This window comes from Galleria mellonella, unplaced genomic scaffold, assembly GCF_026898425.1.
Source record: "Galleria mellonella isolate WM207_F2 unplaced genomic scaffold, CSIRO_AGI_GalMel_v1 utg184, whole genome shotgun sequence".
In the NCBI taxonomy this organism is placed as follows: Eukaryota; Metazoa; Arthropoda; class Insecta; order Lepidoptera; family Pyralidae; genus Galleria; species Galleria mellonella.
This window is the reverse complement of record NW_026442025.1, coordinates 3274224-3293171: the sequence shown is the minus strand read 5'-3', so window position 1 is coordinate 3293171 and position 18948 is coordinate 3274224. Positions and strand designations below refer to the sequence as shown.

The window sequence follows — 18948 nt, the reverse complement described above, 5'->3', positions numbered from 1 at the left end:
GCCAAAGACCAATGTCCTTATGTTTGGTACATATCTTGCTACATCAACTGTATAACTCCATAGAGCAGGAGATTGTAATGGAAACTAGTGGTTTCATTGCTAGCAAAACACTCTGTCGACCTCTTAAAATCACCATGGTTAATTAACAACGATGGTTTTTAGGAGGTCCTATTTTAATGACTTATGAGGAATTCCTCATGAGTGATAAACTTACGATTGTAAAATAACTGATTTTATTTTAACCTCGCCTACCATCCTTTTCCCCTGGCTTTATATGCTTGAATCAGTTTATAACGTATCCTATGTGCTAGGTTAGGATATAATCTATACATGTTCCAAATTTCATTCAAATCTGTTCACTAGTTTTTGCGTGAAAGTGTAACAAACATCTATACCTCCCATCGTTACAAATTTTCGCATTTATGCTACTAATAAGAGTTATCATACGCTTTTGAGTTCAATTTTTAATTTATTGCAAATGGTATACGACCTATCAGATCATGAATGATTACAAGATCCTGCCTATTTCACTCTGTACTATTAAATATGAAGGATAACTTCCGTGTAATATCCAGAAGTAAAATTGATTTTTACATAATCTTCTACTGAACTCCATGGCGTATTTAATCGTTAAAATCATGTTAACCTATAAAATCAGCGATAGACACATACAAAGATTCTCGGCGAACACAAAATACAAATAAATTACAATGTTTCGATTTCTAAGCAATTAACTACCGACATCGTGATATGTTCAAATGATATTGATTTGTTAGTTTTTATACGATCACCATTAACTACTAATACAGCCATTCCAACTCTTTTCCGCATTAAAAAGAAGACAGAGACAAGATCATCCAATAGCTGCTCGTCTAATTACACACTTCTTCACGTGGGAAGTAGTTTTTATGATTTTAACGTATGGAAGTTATATCAACGATGTGGAAAGACAGCTGTTCAAACATAAACGAAAATACACGACACCGATAATGGAGTACGATCGAGTGCCGATATAATGCACAGTGTAGGAACAACCAGTGGTCTAATATATTTAATATACCCCGAACGGTTACATGAAAATTCAGGTCATATTGTTCTGTCTAGACATGTTCGTTGGATGACTGGTAGAAATGATTGGTTGATTTTATTAACATTATTTTGTTTAATTCTACTACCATTAGTATGTGTGTGTTTAACAACACTCGAAGGATAACCACCACTATTATTACCAGAAGCTTCAGAACCTTCCATCATTCTCCGACTTCCACTCCGTCTACGCGTCTTGTCTTACGCGTAACGCATGTTTTACCTCCAAACGAGGCTTCTGTAAAATATCGTAAAAATGAGTTTATTAAATAATGGGATACATTATTAGCATTATAATGTACAGTATAAGAAAAAAACCTATGATCCAAAGCCTTCATCACGTGATAATTCGTAGCACATTGCTCTGTTCGGACGCGTCCGTTGAACGACTGAAAGAGAAGATTTCTTTAGACTATGGATAAAAGATCCAGTGTACAGTCGCCTTCGACATGCCCGTAACGATTACAGGACAATTTGGGCCACAATACTTTGCTTGGATATATCCGTTCGATGACTGGTTGAAAAAGGTTTTTTAGACTGTGGATAATGGATAGGATCGAGTGCTTTTTAATCGCGTTACTACATTTATTTCGTACTAAAATTTATCTACATATTATCCTTGTCGTAACTCATGACAATAAATAGTTTTGTGCAATAAAATCGGTTATCTTATCTACACAGTAAGTATCCATGGTGTTGATTGACAATTTGTCGACTGTCGTTTCGATAATACATTAAGTGTATGAATACTATTTGATCATAACATCGTATATCCTATCTGCTATAGTAACTACTATTACTTTCCACTGCTTTTGTGAGACTGATGTCCTCTGATACCTCTGATGTTTCACCGCCTTTGTATACGAAGCCCTTTGGCGTGGGTTACCGGGCGATGTTTTCTAAAACACAAAACAAGCGACAATCGTTTTCAGATGATCCAAACATGTATTTGCAAAATTCAGATGTCTAGGTTGAGATTCGACCTGGAGATACTCCGAAAACGTTTGTCGATAACAACAATATCTTATAATAACTATCATGTAACAATATTAGTATCAAACCATCACTTGCACGTTGTCCACCCTCATAATTTAACAATTCTGAATTATAGTCAGTGTCTAATAATTTGACTATCATATTCCCTTCAAACCGGAATACATTATGCAAATATATATTGACGGCATACGGGTGAATCTCATACGAAGATATTAGCTTGGTTCCACACTGACTAGACAACTTGGTTAAGGAAATTATCTAGAATATTCTTTCTTTTTGACCGTACAATTATGCTTTATTCTTCTCGACCGTCTTACGACATCTAAAAGTATTTGATCTGTTGTGTTCTTATTCCCAGATCCGTGATAATTCACAACCAACAAATACGGAATTTAATTTACGTTTCTGCTAATAACGTTACCTTATGGTTAGTAATTACGTAACATCATTCACCTTATCTCCTTGTATCTCGGACTATAAATACGACGATTGTTAGAGACCACGACTCACAATTAGGTAATACAATAGGTTCCGTGCGAAACACCCGATATGTTAACTAACTTGTATGAATCAACCTCATATACATTACAAGGCCGTGTTTGCATATATTTAACAAGCTACTTTTCAGTCGATCCATTGGAGATTTTTCCTAAATACCTTCAAAATACGGTTCATAAATCCGTTATCAGTTTAGACGATATTTGGTATTTTTTATACCTCCTTCTTGTGGCTCATCATTCAGTGTCTGGGTGTCGTGGAATCAGTTTCATTGGTAGAAACTGAAATTTTGTCTACTAAAAGTGATAGTCGTGGTCATATTGTATTGAAATCAGTCGAAGTGTGGCTTTCTGTGTTACCAATAAACCGTGTTTTCTATAATTGTGAATCTGTGTATGGTGTGTCTCGTTATATATGATTTTTAGAAGTCATTTTTCAATTGCTTTTTGATTCAATTATATGTCGTTTAATCGAATCGTGAGCAAGTTTCAACCGTAATAATTCTTATGTTTGTTTTATAAATTATCGTGTATGGTTTAAGATATTTATTTTCTCAAACAAATACAATTAATTTACATGAGGAAATACATAATTTTACAAACTCAAGTGTCGGTTGAAGAAATGTTAAAAATTACACTTCAATACATTTCAAACCTGTACAAATAAGTATTAACCTATTAATGTAATATAATTTTAAATAATTGAAAAGTCAATTTTGTTTATGGAAACGTAACGTATTTTAATCTTTTTAGCTGTAACCTTCATCTTACTTATTAGGTATTTCAAATTCATATTAAATAACACTTAAATGACCACAGAGATTGTTATTTGACCATAAAAAATATATTAAGAACAGTATATTCCAAATGGTTATTTGTATACAGCCTTTTTGTGATAAACTACTACTATTGTAATATATAATAGTAGAAATATATACTGTTTTAGGCATAATAAATAAACTACAACGAAATCAAATTGGTAAAGTCCATAAAACGTGTCGCTCATTAAAAATACTCGCACGGCAATCCGCGTTCCATTCCACGCATCCTTCAATTTATCTATGAATAGATCGCGTCGTTTGTTTACTGCCTGATATCATCCGTGGGAGGATAGTCGACAATCTCGGCCCACATTTGATTCGATGGACACGCGAAACAGTTGACACGCGCTACTCCTGTGGAAATGACATACAAACGTAAGAGACGGGGGCGAGGCAGGTGCCGGGGCAAATTTCACCACATGCTCCAGTATTTTGGGTTTGTTTTCAACTTGTATTACAATTTGTTTACAATTTATATGTATAAATAATGTGACATTATAAATATGTATTTATTTTCTGCCGCGATGGTGACTTGTTTGGACAGAAAATATAGTATATAATAATTTTCTGCTGTGTATTATAAATATAATATAATACAGACCAGAAAATTGGAAATGAAAATAATTATAAGTTATTACTAAAAGTTTTGTTTTGGTTTCTGTGATAAAGCGATGATTTAAAAGAATTATCTATGTTGTAACTTTGTATTCTATACGTGTGCTATATATGTATCTCTGAATAAGATTTCCAATACATATTAAGCGCATACGACGCTTTCCAACGAATGTTCCATACATAAATCATCATCGTCATCACTATACCAGGCTATTAACGTCCCACTACTGGACCTACATAGATTTGTACCACATTATATGTATTCTTATTCTTTTGGATTTTCATTTTTTTTTGAAATGAAATGAAATGAAATTTATTTGCTAGAAACATTGTAGAAAAGGTGTTGCATTTGTGAAGTTTATAAGATGTCCATTATGTTTCGCCACATCAAATGGCATGCAAATATTAATTATTGAATTTATCCATTTTCTATTTTATACAGGTACATCATATATTTAATTTTCAATTACATATACAATAAATCACTATTAGTACGAAGTGTCACTTTGGTCATGCATTACAAACAGTCAATAAAGCTACTACAAATAATAAAATAATAAAAATGTCAAATAAAATTAAAATTACAATTTAAATTTAAACTAAGTCAATGTCACAGCATTTATATTTTACCATTATTTAACCATGTTTTCAATTTTAATTTAAAATAATTTAATGGCAATTATGGCATTCATGGAGATTATATAGATGGAGATATAATTACTTACTTATTAAATTTTATTTATTAATATACCTAAATAGTGGACTTAACGCAATATGACGTTATCTGCCAATCGACCGTAGACAAAAATAACAGAAAATATACTTAATGGCGTAAGCTGATGATCATATAAATAGAAAAACAATATATATATATATATATATATATATATATATATATATATATATATATATATATATATATATATATATATATATATATATATATATATATATATGACATTGAACTTGACATTTTAGCCCACTGACGCGATTGCAAAGCGACTAAGGACTGACCGTTTGAGCGATCACCGCCCGCAGCAACCTACATGAAGGTGACATCTTAGCGACCACATCGACTTTCCATGTTATGTTAATCATACAAACATAGATACGAACATTAGAAAAAATCTATACTAATATTATAAAAAGGAAATGGTTGATCGATTGTTTGTAATGGATTAACTCAAAAACTAATTAACCAGTTTTAAAATATTTATTCATCTATAGAATGTTACATTATTTAAGAGTGGCATAGGCTAAATGTTTTTTCAAAAATTCTCTTTACTCGTGTGAAGTCGGGTAGATCGCTAGTGTTAATATAAATAAAAATAATAAATTAATTTGCATTAAATAGAGTAGGTATTCGTGGTCTTATATTACATAAAGATTCTAGCGTATTTAACCATTTACAGAATAGCATGCATTTATTTTGATAGGAACTGATCAATTCATGCATCGACAATAACTGAGGGCCTACCATAAAATGTTTTCTGCAATTTCGGAGTCGAACGAAACAGAAATTTAATGTTAAAATTACATAATACTTACCGTTTAATAACATTAAAAATATGAAAATATTATTCCTTGGGACTTTTATGGTAGGATTTCTGACGAACGAAATGTTAAACTCCATTTATTGGTCCGATTTTGGTAAAAACAAAAACACGAAATTGAGTCCGAAACTTCGGAATTTCATTTCATGGTAGACCCGCAGTATTAGATATTTATCTATTCTAAAAAAATACGTCTACATATAATAGCATTGTATAATAACATTACTATTTAACCTTTTAATTTAAAATAAAAGAAAAACATATAAAAAACAAAATGAATGTAGCAGTGTTTGTGCAAAGGACCTAACTCGGCATATGTCGCAGTTTCAAATCTGAAGCTACGACACTGATTTTTAGTAGGCCCTAAATACGTAACTCACGGACACATGTGTGCAAGAGATGTAATGTATAAATATATAAGAATAATATATAAAACAGTAATAAATATATAAGATAAACACGGGAATAAAGATAAGAGATATACATTAGAAATAGATCCAACGATGAGTCACATGAGAAGGATGCAAGTAGTGGCTTATAGTGCACAGCACCTATCCCTGCAAGCTGTAAGTCATATGGCTTTAAGAAGAAAAGGAAAGTGTAGCCCGCAAAAGGTTATGATGAGTAAAAGCTTTTGTTAAATAACCATTTACGTAATCTAATTTTAAATTAGTTTTAATGGAAGTTCCTTTATATTTATAGGAATATTATCAGAGATTTTTAAAGACATAGAATTTTTTGATAAACGGCTCGTTTTAGGAATTGTATTAGTGTTCTACACTGTGTTTGCTCATACGGGGTCGCCACTCAATAACCTTTCTTTGTACGTTTTAACGTGCGTAGTACTACATAGAAATAAAGATAGTGTTGCCTGTCCATAAGACTCAAAACAAACCTTTATGACTAACTATTATTATGAAATTACTTTATCATTGTAAGTCTTAGCGGAATTTTTGTTCGATGAGGCAATATTCATTAATGCTTTAATGACGCAACAACCAGCTAACATGACGAGATTACGAATCACCCGTTGTTGATACTTAACAATGATTTTATAATAATTAAAAAAAAATCAATGACATGGTTAACCCAGGAAGTATCTTGAAACTTAATTCCAAAGTTATGAGTACAGAATTCTTGAGTACATAAGCATGTTCGTGAACATACACTTGTACCATGATACCAGAGCGTGGTTTGATCAAAGATGAAAATGGAATGGTAACCCTACCTGCTAGGGGGAACCTGTTATTAGTAATGGAGGTCAAATAGCCCCATTACTAACAATATACCCTGTCAGGTCGACCTCCACGTGGTTGCCCCTGGAAACCATCGTAGCTAATTCTAGTTGAATTCGTCAGGATGGGCTAACTGACCTGCTTTCATCCTTATTACTCATTTATCACTGGTGCCCCGCCATTGTATACCGATAACGCAGACGGGGTTACCATACCATTATCATCGATTAAAAAAACCCTACCTGGTATCATAATATCAGCCATTAACTGTCAACATTCTCAGCAAAATGTTCGTTTTAAAATAAGAATTGTGAGTTTCCCGTAAATCGAATATATTCGATATTAATTATCTTCTAGTTTTTTTTCAAAGAACATGAAATTTATCTATTTATTTAAACTTCAATGCACAATTATATAAGCAAGTGTATACATGACGGACTTAAGACCTAATGGCATTTTCTACCAGTCAATCATGAGGCAAGTAGAAAATTAAGTAGGCGGCGCATTTACAACTAAAATAAGTACATATATTGTTACTAAATCATATACATCTATAAGTATATATTATATTTATGTATATACTTATTTACCTAAATACATACATATAATTAACAACTATAGTTCTAATGATGATAAATTATAATAGCAGATAAAAGAAAATAAGCCAAAAAAATATCTACGATTGAAGCAATAAGCACAAATAAGAATTAACAGAAAAGAAGAAAGAGAAAAAAAAGATTTAAAACAAGTTAAATATAGACGTTTTTATCATCTTGTGAAATTAATTACGATACAATAATAATCTCATTTCGAAATAACCCAATTTCAACACAATCTTATTTATCATAACATACTGATTAGGAACAAGGTTCGATAAAAACTGAGACATACCTATTACATGCTGCAATTTATAATTATAAACAACTTGATTTTACACTGGTAAATTTTCTTTATTTACTTAAAACATGGTGTACTTAATAATTCTACTTATTACTTATTTTAGCTACAGTGTCAACGAGTAATATAGGATTTATTTTATTTTTAAAAACATTAAGAATGCGTCCTTATGCTATTGACCCATGCGAAGCCGGAGCGGATCGTTAGTGACAAAGTAATACAGACAAATGTCTCTATTTCTTTATATATCGCTTATAGATAAGAATAGTGATGTTATTACACAATATAATGTGATATATATATATATATATATATATATATATATATATATATATATATATATATCTCGATATATTATATATTATATTATATATATATATATAATATATGGCAACGCATGGGGGTATCATGGGCGAAACAGTATACTCTATTATGTCCATGGTACTGCTCATGTCTATAGGCGACGGTTACCACTTTCCATCAGGTGGGCCGTCGGCTTGTATGCCATTCTAAGTTGTATAAAAAAAAAAAGAATTTTATTATTATTAAAATAACTTTAATATATAAAATAAAATTTTGAAATTAAATGTGCTTAATTAATTATTTAATTTATTCTAATTTTATAAAAAAATTAAAACAATTTATGTGCTTTCAATCATATCTCAGACAACCCTTATGGGTTTTATTTACCATCCATCTAATACTTTTATATCGCCTACGAGTATGTTGTCACTAAAGACCCATGTCACATTGACGTAATGAGTAATGACTCCCATTGGTTAGAAATATCGATTCTTTAGCGAGTTTCACATTATACCATTATGCTATACAGCATCTTTCAGATAACGTCTCATATAATGTTATGGCATACTTGTATGTCGAAATCTACTAATATTATAAAGGTGAAAGTGTGTTTGTTTGTTGCTTCTTAACGCCTTGACTATTCAAACAATCATCAAAATTTGGTATTATTCACCTAATGTTTTTAGTGAACCCTAAAAATTCTAAAAATTTCTCATCTTCTCACAAAAAACTTAATATAAACACATACTATTTTTAGTGGATAAAAATTCAAAACTAATTCGAACCAATGCTGTGACGTGGTGGTTTGATATAGGTTAAAACCTGTTACATTGGGTTCATCAGGCATGCTGTCAGTTAATCAACACTAAGCTACATATCTTTTTATGCCGTACAATTGCCTAATTTTCAAAGTAGGATACTGTATGTTATGAGTAATCAAGTAACGATTATCTGGAAACGCAACCCAGAATACCCAGAACCGAGTTAATTCAAGAAAAGTTTGTTTTTTAAACTAACTCAACAGGGAATCGAACGTGAGACCTCGTTTGCGCAAAGCGACAACGTCTTTTTAAATAAATAAATATGTTTTGTCTGTTTGTTACAGAGGGGCGGTGTGTGAGTGTCGCACCGCCATGTCCCACCACAGCGACGAGCAGGCCCTGCTCACAGTCGCCTCGGACTCATTCTGGGAGCCGGGCAACTACAAGCGTACAACCAGGCGGATCGACGACGGCCACCGACTGTGCGGTGAGCTGCAAGCGCTGGTGCAGGAGCGCGCCGACATAGAGAAAACGTACGCGAAGAGCTTACGGGGCTGGGCAAAGAAATGGAACGATCTAATTGAAAAAGGTTAGTTGTTTTGGTACGTGGCGTACGTGACCACTTAATACACTGCGTTTGATCTTATTGAACGACTCTCCTCGATAAATAAAAATGAATGTAATCTATATATTACTACGTGAAGCAGCTTTGTTCCCCTTTTTACGAAAATAACTTGGACGGAGGAGTATAGAATTTTACACACTTATAGTTTATATAGAGAAGTAGTGAGAATGCTAATCATTGTAATCATCATATCAGCCCTTAAATGTCCATTGCTGAACATAAGTCTCCCCCTAGGAGAGTTTTGCCAGTAGTTACCACGCTTGGCAGGCGGATTGGCAACCGCAGTTAGGTTTTAAGTGATGTTTTAAGAGGGACGCTGCAGCTTATTCCTCTACTACTAAACTATTTTTTTTTAATGGATGATAATGGAATGGTAACCCCACCTGCGCTAACGAGATACGCTGGCGGGGCACCAGTGAGGGATGACAGGTGAGAATGAAAAGGCAGGTCAGTTAACCGACCGTGACTGTTAATTCCACTAGAATTAATCACATGACGGTTTCCAAGCAAGTTGGCCTCCAAGCGGTTCACAGAGGGAATCGCTTGGAGGTCGACTTGATAGGGTATATTGCTAGCAATGGGTCATCAAGGGTGGCCTTTTAAGCCGGGATCGCACGGGACAGAATGTTGCTAGCAATAGGACAAACAGTAGGTGAGTTGACAGCTTAGGTATGAAAAATGCGGTATTCCTACTTTGTCACAATATATCTATGCTATAATCTTTCTGCCGGATATGTATAAACACGCAAGTGCCCGGTAAAGGTTATGAAAGGATGCTCAGTATGACTCAATGGAGTAACTGTTTGTACAGCATAATCATTGTTTTGTTCTTCATCGACCGCCATAGCGTAGTTGCCAGTTCGTTGCCTCGCATAAATTAAGTTCCGGGTTCGTGTCCCGACCGAGAAGTTTGGAAGCGATGTTCGGTCAATTGGCACAATTCTGGACTAAATTATACGTCCAATACTTTTGTTATATTTGGGATTACATAAAGAACAAAAAATAAAGAAGCAATTTACTGTTGTGTTTAGCTAAAAACTTATTATTATATTGTATAAGACATTTATATGAAAATCGTTGAAATGTCTAAATACATATATGCTTTTTACATACCAAATTACTTCATTTATATATATATATATATATAGCATAGAATAGGGAATTTAATGGTCGATAGATGGGCAGCAACGGTCCTCTTCAAACATCACCAAACCCTAAGTAACTGGGGATTTTTTAATGGATGACAATATAACAGTGTCCCCGCCTGCTCTACACTGACGGGGTACCAGTGAGGGATGATAGGTGAAGATAAACTAAGTTAGCCCATCGTGACGGATGTAATCAATCACGATGATTTTCAGGGGAAACCACGTGGAGACAGACCTGATAGAATTTATTGGTAGCAATAGGGTTGATAATTTTCATTACTAATAATTCCCTCTCCCCCAAGTAACTGCGGTCGCCAACCCGCCTGCCAAGAGCGACAACTACTGTCAACCCCTTCTCCCTTATGTTCAGCAGTGGACAGTTAACGGTTAATATCACCATTGTAATAAATTTATATTATATAATATTACATAAACATTAAATAACATGAGCAATATCATATTAACATTATTATCTATGATCTAGAAATGAATGTGCTAACGAGTCATTTGCACTAGCACGTATTTTAGTAGGTCGATTGGTTTTCGACGCAATCAGTTTACTGGTCCGCTCCGGTTGGCACCTAAGTTCTGTTCCACGTGAATTATTAAAATGATAATTTCGCAAAATTCTTATGATAATTTCGTTTCTTTATATCATGACTAGCTGTTATTGCAACATCGTTCGCAATAGTTTCAATCAACTTCAAAAAGATAGAGAGGTCTTTGTTTGTTTTTGTTTGTTTTTCTTGGAAAAATCTTTTTTATCTGAAAGGATAGGAGAATACGTAAGTGTATCCTTCCTGTAAATCTGTAAAGATTAGTAACATAGAAATTTTATCAAAATAAGTTCGGTAGTTTAATTTCAGAATAAAAATAACTGGTTTTGCTATAATTATGTTCTTTTTTTAATACATTATTAAATTATATTAGACGGCCACTTAAAAAGTACTATATTGGAATATTCATAATGTATATTTTGCTCCGCTTAAAAGCAGTGACTTCACTCGTGACGTAGGAACATTAAATTTGAAATTTTTTAATTATGCCTCGCAACATAATCATAGAAAATACAGACTAATTGAAAATATTTCGGAAATCGTCTTAGTATTTTACAATACTTACTTATCATACCAATTTTTGCAAAAGTATATCGTTAACGTACATGAAAAAATAAATAAATCAATTTTTATAGTTTCTATCAATCTGTATGAAATATTTATTTATTTATTTAAACTTCAATGCACAATTATATAATAAGTAATTGTACATGTGGCGGACTTAACACCTAATTGCATTCTCTACCAATCAACCATGAGGCAAGCAGAAAATTAAGTAGGCGGTTAAAATTAAATATTTTACAATAAAATCATAATCCAGTCATTAATGTAACTGCTTTAAACTAAACTAACTAACTAAATAGACTAAAATAATAATAATAGTAGAACGCGACTATTTATTAACTACTACACTTGTTTTATTAAATAATATTTCGAATAGAGACACTGATTTATTCATATGTTTATTGGGTAAATTCACAATGGCTGGATTGTTTACTCTTTGTAATTGTAAAGTCTAACTAATGTTGCTTGCTGTACCATGTCGAATTGGGATATATCCTGCAAGGATACGGAAACAAGGAAATAAATAAACTATATAAATCTCTCCACGGTGTCCATTCTTATCTCCAGCAGTGGACAGTGAATAGCTAAAATCGTGATGATAATACCATAAGATATAATAGGTGTTTGTACTCTCGCACCCGCCGGCAATACGACGTCAGCATAGAACTATTACACAAGCATACGATGTCAACCGATTGCAGTACGTGAATATTAATCGATACATGCAAATGCCAAACTGACCGATAAACCGATTTGATAAATCGTTTAGTGGATAATATCTAATCGGAATATTTCTTCATTCGTCATTAAAGCTTAATGATTGTGTCCTATATTGGAATTTTTCTATTAATTTCTAAAAGCAAGAACTGAGAAATTCAGATGCTAAATGAACAATTCAAATAGAAAATGACAATTTTTTTTTAATATGTTTATTTCCTTTGTCTGATCGTATGTTTATAAAATTAAATGGAATTTATTTTGCTAGAATATAAGTAGTTTTAGATGACAGAGGTTTACATTATGTTTCAAATACACACTGATTGTGGTGGAATTTTTACAGTATGTTAAGCTAAATTTAATTCTTAATTTAGCACATGGAAAGTTTTAAAAAGTTAACCTTAAAGGGATTAAATGGTTAAATAAAGTATTGACTCTACTTAATAATATATTGAGTTAAAAAATCTATAGTTAAAAGTTAATTGTATTAAAGGTTTTTATGGTACAAGCAAGCGAAATCGCGGTCGCGGAGATAGCTAGTACAGAATATACAATTAAGCGCATTACTATTTTCGCAAACCAATACGCAATCGGATTATGTGAACATTTAGAGAAGTTTATCTTATCCGATGTATCGATTGCTCGATTCGATTGCTATTTCATTAAATGCGATGCAGCTCTAACATCTAATTGTAATCGCATTTATTATTTTCTTTACGCCAAGTTGTGGCATTGAATTATAGATAATTTTGGTAATGATTTTCCGGTTTATTGTCACGCAATGATTTTATGGTTACGTTGAGAAGTGGTTTTGTACAAAAATGTGTTAGTTGCAATGTTAATAAAGTTTAATTTTGAACGATTAATTTTCAATGGTTTCCGTGCTTTTATTGCTGATCGGTATTGAAAAATAGATGGTAAATTAGTAATATTTGCTTGTCTATTTTTATTATTTGTGTCTATGTCAAGGTATAATTACATAAAATGACTTTCCAATTCACTGTTAAACATTTTGTTACCCCCATACAATACTATATGGAACAGTATACTATATGACCCACCCGCATCAATTAACTCCCTGCAATAAAATTATGGTTATTACTCCAATTACTTCGGGGTAGCTCTACACTGCGTTTGACCATAGAAGGTCGCAGCTTAAGAATCTTTCCTTATTGGTTGTCGGTAGTAAAAGCTTATTATATAGTAATTTATAATTTGTGGCTATACTAAAAAGTGTTCGATAGTGCCAGTTTTCCAATGAAAAATCTTATTTCCTATCTCTCATGATCATTATGTGATTTTTATCGTAACTTGTAAGACAGTGCAGCGATGTGTTCACGGTTCGTTAGGCTCGGCCACAATGATGTAAAGTCTAGACTGAGCCGAGATAAAATCAATTTGCACCTTTAAATATTATGCAAGTCCATTAAAGAGGGCGTCGCAGTGTTCTGTGATGTCTAATATGGTATTTATGTCTAAGACGATGGTAACTATTTTGCCTAAGGTGGATTGTCAGCTTGCTGAGATTTCAAGTCGTATATTAAAAAAAATAACACCTCCCAAAATCTGAGGATATTAAACTTCGGATAAGAATAGAATTGCCAATTAAATACGGAGTACCGACTTAAGGAACTTTTTTATTTAAAAATCTAAGTAGTCTACATGGGTAGGTACCATCAACATGTGGAACGCCTTCCCTCCTATAACTTTTCTACCTACAATCTTCAATAGTTATAAATAATGTCAACTAGTGGCAATAACACGGCAGACGAAGAAGAAAACTACGGAGACGAGCCGTTCATACCCGAAGAGCTCCGAACGCCGTCTTTCTTATTTGTGACGATTCCGCAAGCGCCTACAGTTCGCACTCAGCCGGCCGAGGCATGCAGTCAGGCTCATGTTCGCGTCACAATCACTCATGACTAAGGATCAAGCATTGATTCCGAAACTAGTCGAGCTTTTACGATCTAATTACACGTAAGTTAAACCGGTAGTTAATAAATTAAAATCTTGAGGTCTTTAAAAGATACGTGAAAAGCAGCTAGTAAGTCGACAGAGCAAGATCAAGCGGTGAATTAGGTTTACCTAACATATGAGTTCATCCTGTCCATGGGTTAGAAGATAGATAGATAACTAACCTTTATTACCAGTATTAAAAAAATAAAAAATTAAAACATTAAAAAAAACAATGTTCCTGGTAATAGGAGCCGCCTCAGCTGTTGCTATATATGTACAGCTCCAGCGAGAAGTACCTATATACCACTGATAGTATAGCTGGTACTGTTAGTGTATTTAAAGGGGTTTCTGCACCCACCTCAATGTTGTCTGGTGGCTACCCCAAGATGCAAATAAAAATCTTTCCGTTCAAATAGAAGTATTATTATTCGTTAAGAAGGAAAAAATCCCGTCCCTTCAGGTATGACGGACAACTATGTATATACTGTCACGTCCATGTCTATAGTCCACGGTTACCACTATCCATTAGATGAACTGTCAGCTTATTTACGCAAATACAAGGAACAAATTGTATAGCATGTAATAGTTAAATCGTCTCGTTCATATGTGCCATGGATTCGCTAAGTGTTATCTGTTCTATACCACTAACCGTAGATAATATAATTATCGATATTACGATAAATGTAACTATCAATCGAAGATTCATAATCGAGTTTGTAGTGATTTTTATATATATATATTTTATTTATTAACTGGCCTTGTTTTTTCTTTTTTTTATACAACTTAGAATGGCAAACAAACTGACGGCTCACCTGATGGAAAGTGGTAACTGGAATGAGCAGTACCACGGACACAACAGAGTATACTGTTTAGTCCATAATACCCCCCATGTGTTGCCATTTCTGAGGACTCGGGTGTTATTCCTCTGTACTCTGTAAATTCACTGCCATATTCCACCCTTCAAACTGAAACACAGCCATGCAAACACAACTGCTTCACGGTTGAAACACGAATGGGACAGAGGTACCCAAGAAATCGACTTTTGTACAAAGTCTTCCTTTAGTAGTGTACGGCTGAAGAGAGGTAATTAGGGTGTCCCTATCCAGAAAAAATATTTATATAGCAAAACAACGTTTGCCGGGTCAAATTATTGTTCTATTGAGTAAAAGTATTGAGGTAAATATGTTATCACATTTTCAAAATCCCTTTTAAAAACATTCAGTCAATTTCAGTCGTATTGGTAACACTTGTTTTTGAAGTTGGTTGTAAATGCTAGAAGTGTTATTATGCCTATAACACAGTATTATGAATTCTTACACATCATGTAAATTGCAAACGTGGAATTTGCGAATCAAGCACGAAAACTTATTTAATCATAAAACGTGACCGTTCATTTAGTAATGCGAAATAATTTATGTAACGTCCGCAGGTATGTAGTATTAGGTACGTGAAACATCACGAAATGGCTTTTCTGTATATTATTAACGAGATTTCAATTTTATATTGCTATTTCTTGACATATTCAATCATAGAGTGGAATGGAAATATAAATAATAGTTTATTATCGCGACATATATATATATATTTTTTTTTTATTTGGTGGATGCAAATGGTATGGTAACCCCGCCTGCGCTAACGGGATACGCTAGCGGAGCACCAGTGAAGGGTGATAGATGAGAATGAAAACAGGCCAGTTAGCCCGTCATGATGAATTCATCAGGAATTAACCATGATAGTTTCCAAGGAGAACCGCGAGTAGGTCGACCTGGTTGCGTATATTGCTAGCAATGAGATTCTCAGTCTCCATTACTAACAATCCCTTTCCCCCTTTGGGATATATTGGTTTATGTGGATAAATAATAGTCTATGCTTTTTACCATCCTAACTGGTACGTTAATGTGAAATTTCGTAGTGATTGGTGATTAGTGACAAACGAACACTTTTACTTTTATAATATTAGTAAAGAATAATATAAACATGTTCTGAATAAAAGTCGGAAACGACATACATAGTAAGTACATTAAATTCCCGTTATTAATGTATTATCAGAAAGAACACACGTTTACAAAGCCAGCTTGTTTGCCATTTTAAGTTGTATAAAAAAAAATCTAAAAGTGATTTATTTTCTTAGTTTTTCTACTGAAATAATGCATACGAAGTAGCGAGCAAAAATCTATGTAATATATGTATTTGAATTCAAAGAACGACGGTAGGTACTTACTTAACACTTTTACCGAAGAAGCGAAATCACAGTATACGTTAATGGAATTAACAATTTCCGTATTTAGCTCATCTAATTTAAAATGCCCAGACATTGATTTAAATAGATGGTGTAACTGTGTTTTTTAGTTCAAGTTTTTTAGCATTAACTAAACACAAAACAGTCTATTTAGACTATGGCTAAATTTCGATTCGAAGTTGCTTTATAAAATTTGTTTAAAAAAACGTTTATATTGTAAAAGTATTATTAAAAACAGTACCTATTGATGATAGTATGTCTCTTTGTAAGGGTTTCGTACGAAACCTCCTTAGGTTTACGATTAAGTTTTATGATTAGTTTTTTTTTTTTATAAACTTGCATCAAACTTCTTATAAACTCGTACTTGCATTAACTATACTTAAAATTTACTTGGACATCGGCTGAATTTCGACTTGGAGTTTCTATATGTATTGAAAAAAAAAACATTACCAAAGACGCTATTTTTGAAAATGCTTGGTTTGTAAGTGGTTTGCTATCATTAAATCATTTTTGTAAAATCACAGGAAATAGTTTTTTTTTTTTTACATGATAATGGAATGGTACCCCGCCTGCGTTAATGGTATATACCCCGCCAGGACACCAGTGAGGGTTTGGTGAGGATGAGAAGGCAGGTCAGATAGCCTACAGTGACGAATTCAACGATAAATTAGTCACGATGGTTTCCAGTGGGAACCGTGTGGAGGTCGATCTGATAGGGTATATTGATGGCAATGAGGACTAACCTCCCCAATACTAAAAATCCCTTCATTCCACAGGAAATAGTTTAGTAGTAGTAGAGACGCTTAAAATATCATCATATCATCGCTCAAAATCTTTTCTTCGTTCGTCGTCTGTATCCACATGGATATAGTCGTATGTCTATGTATGATGCCTCTCTTTTTGATGTAAGGACAAGTATCCATATTCGTATCACGCGTCGCAATTTCACTCGATAATTTTTCATTATTACATCACTGTTGCAACTCGGACGCAAAGAAATCGAAAGCCCATTCGGAATGCCGAATCGGTATTCGGTACAAATTCGATGACCACTGATGTATTCGGTACACGGACGAGTATTCGTTTACGAATCGCGTAGCGCAATTACGACGTATGCGAGTGCAAGTTTCGCTCTCAATTAGGGTTACCACATCTCGTGGTGCAGACAGAATAATTGCATGATAAATCACCACTGCAAATGAATCATGATCAGCGTTAGAAACATAAATTTAACACGTTCCTTGATTGCTGAAAAGACGAAATTTTTTACATAACTCCAGTTTTTTACGGCTTCTTTACAAATCATTAACTTTTTGGCATGTATTATACAGAAAAATTATTCGAAAGAATTTTTCTAAACTATACTGTATAGAAAAATCCGCATCAAAATCTATATTTTTTTTTTTATACAACTTAGAATGGCAAATAAGCTGACGGCCCACCTGATGGAAAGTGGTAATCGTCGCTTATAGACATGAGCAGTACAATGGACATAACAGAGTATACTGTTTCACCCATGATACCCCCCATGCGTTGCCATTCCTGAGGACTCAGGTGTTATTCCTCTGTACCCAGTAAATTCAAGCCATATCCCACCCTTCAAACCGATGCATAGCCATGCAAACACAACTGCTTCACAGTTGAAATACGAATGGGACAGAGGTACCCAAGCAATCGACTTTTGTACAAAGTCTCCCTCTGGTATACTATCTATAGCCATGTTTAAAAATTAAATTAGCCTAAGATAAATATTTAACTAAATACAATGCATTAATGTAATTTGTTATTTATTACAATTAATATAATAATAAACGTTATCTTCTTGTATTTATAATATAATTAAAAAAAGAATAGGTTAATTATACGACCCCTATTAGATGGAGGAGGATCATCACTGAGGTCGTATGGTTATCAGTGGTAATGACTGCAGATCAAGGTTGCAGATGTGAACAATAAAATTACAGAGCGAATAAAAGTTATTCAGTAGTTTCCTTATTTTTTATTAAATTTGCAATTGCGCCGTCTGTCTTGTGTCACTGCAATAAAATAGGGTTGGCAACCCTCGAGAACCTTATTCGAAAATCGAAAGTGTCGCCCGATTGAATTTAGAACGGTATGCGAATCGGTCATTCTCGCTGCACTTGTTACGTTGCAGTGTAAATCGAGTTGTGAAAGTACTGCTTGCGACAACCGCCGCGCGCCTCGATGAGACTGGTTTGTTTATGAAGTTGATTGTGCACACCCCGTATGTAATGACATAACGTAGGGCTGTCAAATACAGCGTCTTTTTTTTTATTTCATCTGAATGAAAATTATACAGGTATACAATTTAATGTAGCTAGATAGATAGATACTCTTTATTGTTTCCTCAAATGTAC

At 33.5% G+C, this 18948-nt stretch overlaps 1 protein-coding gene across 5 annotated transcripts in view; it reads left to right on the top strand.

Moving 5' to 3' along the window:
- Positions 1–18948, top strand: part of LOC113512129 (protein kinase C and casein kinase substrate in neurons protein 1) — a 146586-nt gene that overhangs the window by 60772 nt on the left and 66866 nt on the right. For 2 of the 5 annotated variants that reach the window (XM_026895919.3, XM_052893999.1), the window contains exons 1-2: positions 3579–3836; positions 9109–9353. In XM_026895919.3, coding sequence (XP_026751720.2) covers positions 3763–3836; positions 9109–9353 — 319 coding nt within the window. In that variant the 5' untranslated portion in view covers positions 3579–3762. Of the gene's footprint in view, positions 1–3559; positions 3837–9108; positions 9354–18948 lie in introns of those variants that run through there. The other 3 variants (XM_052894002.1, XM_052894000.1, XM_052894001.1) reach the window with 3 other exon arrangements.